At 54.4% G+C, this 5,772-nt stretch overlaps 1 protein-coding gene across 1 annotated transcript; it reads left to right on the top strand.

Annotated features, from left to right (window-relative positions):
* The first annotated feature begins 1,728 nt into the window (after window positions 1-1,728).
* POU4F2 (POU class 4 homeobox 2) lies at window positions 1,729-5,308 on the top strand. Its single transcript, XM_004685310.2, has 2 exons — window positions 1,729-2,275; window positions 2,712-5,308. Exons 1-2 carry the CDS (start codon window positions 1,994-1,996, stop codon window positions 3,651-3,653), a joined length of 1,224 nt encoding a protein of 407 aa, XP_004685367.1. The 5' UTR covers window positions 1,729-1,993; the 3' UTR covers window positions 3,654-5,308.
* The last annotated feature ends 464 nt before the right edge of the window (window positions 5,309-5,772 follow it).

A 5,772-nucleotide genomic window follows, 5' to 3' on the forward strand; every position in this document is an offset into this window, starting at 1 on the left:
CTGAGAGAAGTGAAGGAAAACATAGGGGGTTCAGGACCATGGACAGAGCCTGGGGATGCTGCAGCTTTCCAGCACTCCTTCGACTCCGGGGAACAGTGCTCAGAAACTGAGCTTGCCATCCCGCTCGGTGAGGTCCTCGGTGAACCTGCGGCCCCCTACTCCCTGCCGCCTCGGGACTTCAGGGCGCTGACCGCTAAATGGCTCCCCTTCGCCAGGATCCTTCCCACTCTGTTTTGTCCCAGCGAGAGCCAGAGCCTCTCAGGCCTGCCGCCTGCTCTAGCACCTGCTCGCCTTCCCCAGGCACCGTGTGCCTGCACCTGCTCCCAGCTATTCCCATCCGGTCGGGCCACCCGCAGGCTTCAGTATCCAAGTTGAAGGACCTTCTCACCCTCGCCTGCACCCAGCTCCTTTCTCGCTCGGGGTGGGAGGGGGGCGGGGGATGACAGCAGTCCCCTTCGTCGAGGAAAGAAGAGAGAAGACCGTGAATGGACGAGAGGAAGGTGGTGTGTGTGTGTGTGTGTGTGTGTGTGTGCCGGGGAGTGAGAGTATGTGTCCACTTCTAGAAAAGTGGTCCGCTCTGGGACAAAAGTGGGAGCAAAGTGGTGGCTAAAAATAGACTCTGCACGGAGAGACTGTGGAAATGAAGATAAGTGGGGCTTGTGCCAGCCCCCGAGGGCGTGTGTGTGCGTGCGTGTGTGTGTGTGTGTGTGTGTGTGTGTTCAGCAGCACATGCGCTCTGATCTCTGGCCTCCCTCTCCTCAGTTGCCCCTTTCTCCTTTGATCTGACTAATGAAGAATAATAAATCCAGTGGCAGGGTTTGCCACTGGAGCCGCCCAAGACCTAACTCAAACTGAACTGGGTACACAGCAGAGGAAGATCCGGAAGAAAAGAGGGTGGAGAGGAGCGGGTGGCGGTGGTGGCGGTGAGGGGTACCGGGGGTGGGGGTGGGGGGAGTCGCATGCGCATAGGCGACCCGGGCCGCTCCGTGGCCATCCAATCCGCTGAGAGCTGCGAGAAACCGAGTGAGAGAAAGCCCTGCAGCCCCATCGACCCCATGTCTCTTCGGCACCAGGCACCGGCCGGGCCGAGACGGCGCAGAGCGGAGCGCCAACCGCTGCGCGCAGGCGGCGGAAGCGCAAAGCTGGGCGGAGGATTCGAACCCGCAGCCGTGTCCAGTACAGGGGGCCGGCGCTGGGCGTCAGGGTCGCCTGAGCTACTGGGAGGGGCAGTTCGAACTGGGGAATAGGCCTGGAACTTGGCGGTAAGCAGGAGGTGGGAGTGGGGGCCAGCACTGAGGTACGGGCTTGCCAGTAGTCTGGGGAAAGCCACCCCAGGCTGAGTAGACAACTTTATTTTGGAGTTCCTTTCCCCGGGGAGGCCGCGCCGGGGCGGAAAGAGGCGGGAGGGGGTGGACGTGGGCCTCAGGTAGGAAGCGCCCCACGACTGGAGCGCGAGACCCGGCCAGTGGGGTGGGGTTGAGCGGGGGCGCTGCAGGGTGCCGGGGAGGGGCGGCGGCCTCCTAACGCGGGCGGGGGCCGGGAGGGGTGGCGGTGGGCGCGGTGGGGGAGCCGGAGGCGGGTTCCTGGAGGGCTGAAAGGACTGGAGCTTGAAGGGAGCCAGGGGGAGAACGGGCGACGCCGGAGACCGCGCTGAAGCCGGCCGTCACCAGCGGGGGAGGGCGGAGGCACGGGGGGGAGGGGTGTGCGGGGGCCGGCGCGGGGAGAGCGGAGTATAACTCCGCGGCCGCCACACGCTGGGGCAGTTTCGGGCACCCAGGTCTGCAGCCAGAGCCTGGCGGAGCCCAGCTCCGCTCCGACTGGCCGCGGAGTGCGGAGGAGCGCGGCGCCGGGGCTGGGCGAGCTGAGCCCGGAGACCCAGGCGGGTGGCCGCAACTTGGCTTCGCCCTTCGGGCCAGCGCTCCTGCCCAGCACCTCACGCGAGGGTCCCGGCGACCGGGACCAGCGCGCGCCCTACGGACAAGCGCCCGGGAAGATGATGATGATGTCCCTGAACAGCAAGCAGGCGTTCAGCATGCCGCACGGCGGCAGCCTGCACGTGGAGCCCAAGTACTCGGCGCTGCACAGCGCCTCGCCCGGCTCGTCGGCGCCCGCGGCGCCCGCCGCCAGCTCCCCCAGCAGCTCCAGCAACGCTGCGGGCGGCGGCGGCAGTGGCGGGGGCGGCGGAGGACGAAGCAGCAGCTCCGGCGGCGGCGGCGGCGGCGGCGGCGGCGGGGGCTCCGAGGCGATGCGGAGAGCGTGTCTTCCAACCCCACCGGTGCGTATTTCTGCATAATCACCGCTTACAGGCACATTTTGACAGCCCCCTTTATCTGCTTGATGTTTTTTTCATGTCGGCACAGCAAATCACCCCACACCTCCAACCAATTTTCCTCCCTCTCTCTTATGTATTCTGCGGGTCTTTCCTTTCATATTAATTTTTATGACCTGGGATGTTGCCTGTGCGCGTTGTGTGGCGTCGGCAGGCTCACTTTCCTCCTCCTTGTGAACTCTCGGCTTCTCTCGGCGGCTTCCCTCCTCTCCTACCTGCTATTTCCAGGATTATTTACTATTATTAGCACCGCTATTATTACTAAACGTTGTGGGAATGCTGCAGGCGCGGCGGAGGCGTTGAGCTGCGGGCCGCTGCCTCCGGAGAGCGCGCGCACAATTCCCTGCTGCGCGTAATGTGTGCCTTTTACTTGCAATTGCAGAGCAATATATTCGGCGGGCTGGATGAGAGTCTGCTGGCCCGCGCCGAGGCTCTGGCGGCCGTGGACATCGTCTCCCAGAGCAAGAGCCACCATCACCACCCGCCCCACCACAGCCCCTTCAAGCCGGACGCCACCTACCACACCATGAACACCATCCCGTGCACCTCGGCTGCCTCCTCTTCGTCTGTGCCCATCTCGCACCCGTCCGCGCTGGCGGGGACACACCACCACCACCACCACCACCATCACCACCACCACCAGCCACACCAGGCGCTGGAGGGAGAGCTGCTGGAGCACCTGAGTCCCGGGCTGGCCCTGGGCGCCATGGCGGGTCCCGACGGCGCCGTGGTGTCCACGCCAGCGCACGCGCCGCACATGGCCACCATGAACCCCATGCACCAAGCGGCGCTCAGCATGGCCCACGCGCACGGGTTGCCCTCACACATGGGCTGCATGAGCGACGTGGACGCCGACCCCCGGGACCTGGAAGCGTTCGCCGAGCGCTTCAAGCAGCGACGGATCAAGCTGGGGGTGACCCAGGCCGATGTGGGCTCGGCGCTAGCCAACCTCAAGATCCCCGGCGTGGGCTCGCTTAGCCAGAGCACCATCTGCAGGTTCGAGTCCCTCACGTTGTCGCACAACAATATGATCGCGCTTAAACCCATTCTGCAGGCGTGGCTGGAAGAAGCCGAGAAGTCCCACCGCGAGAAGCTCACCAAGCCAGAGCTCTTCAACGGCGCCGAGAAGAAGCGCAAGCGCACGTCCATCGCCGCGCCGGAGAAGCGCTCGCTCGAAGCCTACTTTGCCATCCAGCCCCGACCCTCCTCTGAGAAGATCGCCGCCATCGCAGAGAAGCTGGACCTTAAGAAAAACGTGGTGCGAGTTTGGTTCTGCAACCAGAGGCAGAAACAGAAAAGAATGAAATACTCCGCGGGCATTTAGGAGTCCCTTGGCCTCCCTTGGGACAGCCCCCTCCTCTTCCCCTCTTTTCCCTCCTTCTCTCCCCTGCTTTTTTCTTTCCACTTTGGCGACCAGAAACAATTCCAGTAAATGTGAATCCGGAGAAAGCGAGGCGTGGAGAGCAAGCGGACTAGCGACCCACTGAGCCCAGGTCCCGTGAGAATGTGAAACGGTTTCATAAAGGAAAGCAAAGCAAAAGAAGGCATTTGTCAAGTTGTAGCAAAGTTGCCCCTTTTAACCCCACCTTCCCCGGAAAAGGCACCTCGGCTTCTTCAGAGGAAGTCTGGAGCTGGCTGTTTGCAGAAAGGCAGAAGAGACAGCCTGTTAAAGGGCCGCGAGAACGAGCAAGTAAGATTTGTTTTTATTCTTAAAGACAGCACCCTTGTTCAAGTTAAAAAGTACACTTTGCAGCTATTTTTCCGAAATAGAATTTGATTCAGAACTGAAACTTTAAACTAGAGTTGATGCTTAAGGTGATAGACATCTCTAAAGTATTTTGAATTTTAAAAAGATGGCAGATTTTCTGCATTTACACTGTATATTATATACATATATATATATTTTTATCGTGGTTCTTAGCCCCTTCTTCCCTCTGAAGTGTTAATGTCTAAGAAAGGAGTTGCGCCTGCTGTGTTCACTGATTTGAAAGCTATTATTAGATTATTGCTGAACAACCCTCTGTAAATTATTAATTTATCTCTCTGGCGACTTAATTTTGTGCACATTCTAATTAATTAAACTTTAGTCTGAAAATGAGGGAAACGTATGGTTAGTGAGTTCAAACCTTTTTTTTTATGAGCTCACTCAATTATTACAGTTTTCCTCTTTTACTGTGTTCCTTTTTGGCCCATTTGTATATTCTCACTTTGAATGAAGATTTTTTTTTCTTTGTTTTTGCTGGTGGTGTTCTGATTTGTGAGTCCACACTCAGTATTGGATGTCTTAATCTTGTAGACCTGATTCACTGTCCAAAGTATTGTTTACTTCCTTACATATTTAATGGGGATTCCCACACTGTTTCCACTATACAGCTTTCTCACTCCCCCACACATTCACACACAAGCACACTCACACTCACACACACACACCCCTCTGATGAAAGAGAGATGAAGCGTTTGGGAGCGTGTCATGCATCATTTTCTAGCTTTGGGTGCACTTGCCTTTCCAGATTCTAAGATTTCACCAAGGTATTTAAGTCTTCTCCTTTCCAGTTGCTTTACTACACTGTAACATTTATAGGAATCCTTCGTTGCTGTTTTTTTTTTTTTTTCCTTTTGGAGGTTTGTTTGTAGAAAACTAATTTGAACTATTAGAAAGACAGTGCACTGCTTGTAAATTCACATTGTTTGCTAGAATTCTTTTTGAACAACAACAAAGAATTAGGCACATGATGACTGGAACCTTATCTATTGTAAATATTTCATTCAAAATGATGCACATATAGATATATTCTTACAGATTTTGCTGTATCGCTGTTCCATTTAAGGTTCTCCAAAGTCTTGAGTTCTGTATATGACCTGTTTTTTTTTTGTTTGTTTGTTTTTGTTAATAGATGGTTTATTTACTATGGTATTGTATTAAGTTATTTTTGGTGTTGTCTTTCATTGAAGAGATGATTTTAATGTTTTATTGACAAAGTATGCTTCTTTTTTTTCATTAAAATATGCTATTAAAATTAAATGGCTTTTAAAGCGTGATGTTTTTTTAATTCATTTAATGGAAATTATTCCAATGGGGCTTTTTTAAAATCAAAAGCATATTTTGATGGTTTGACTAGGGAAAGGTTGTCACCAAAGTAATACTTGTATTTAGTAGGGGCTGTCTCTCTAAGAAAGTATAAATAACAGGGTTTATAGTGGCCTAAAAATAGTCAGAGTTCATCTCACAGGATGCTTTTTTTTTGCTTTTCTGCCCAGATGAGATTGTGGTATTTGTCTCCAGATATTTCCCTTGGAATCATTTCTCTAGAACTGCAATAGTTCTGCTTAGAGATCTTTGTGAGTAGTGATATTACATGGGTAAAAGGAAGAAAGGAACTAGGCTGAGTTTTCCAGCAGCCCTAGAACATTGGGTGTGGCAAGGACCAGGGCCTGATAGGGGG

Source organism: Condylura cristata, unplaced genomic scaffold, assembly GCF_000260355.1.
Source record: "Condylura cristata isolate star-nosed mole 26May11 unplaced genomic scaffold, ConCri1.0 scaffold00018, whole genome shotgun sequence".
Classification (NCBI taxonomy): domain Eukaryota; kingdom Metazoa; phylum Chordata; class Mammalia; order Eulipotyphla; family Talpidae; genus Condylura; species Condylura cristata.

Excerpts from the sequence above, each read along its gene's own strand:
- POU4F2 (XM_004685310.2), top strand. The coding sequence starts at position 1,994 with ATGATGATGATGTCCCTGAACAGCAAGCAGGCGTTCAGCATGCCGCAC. Across the intron at positions 2,276-2,711 it reads CGTGTCTTCCAACCCCACCG|AGCAATATATTCGGCGGGCT; the intron begins GTGCGTATTTCT and ends TTGCAATTGCAG.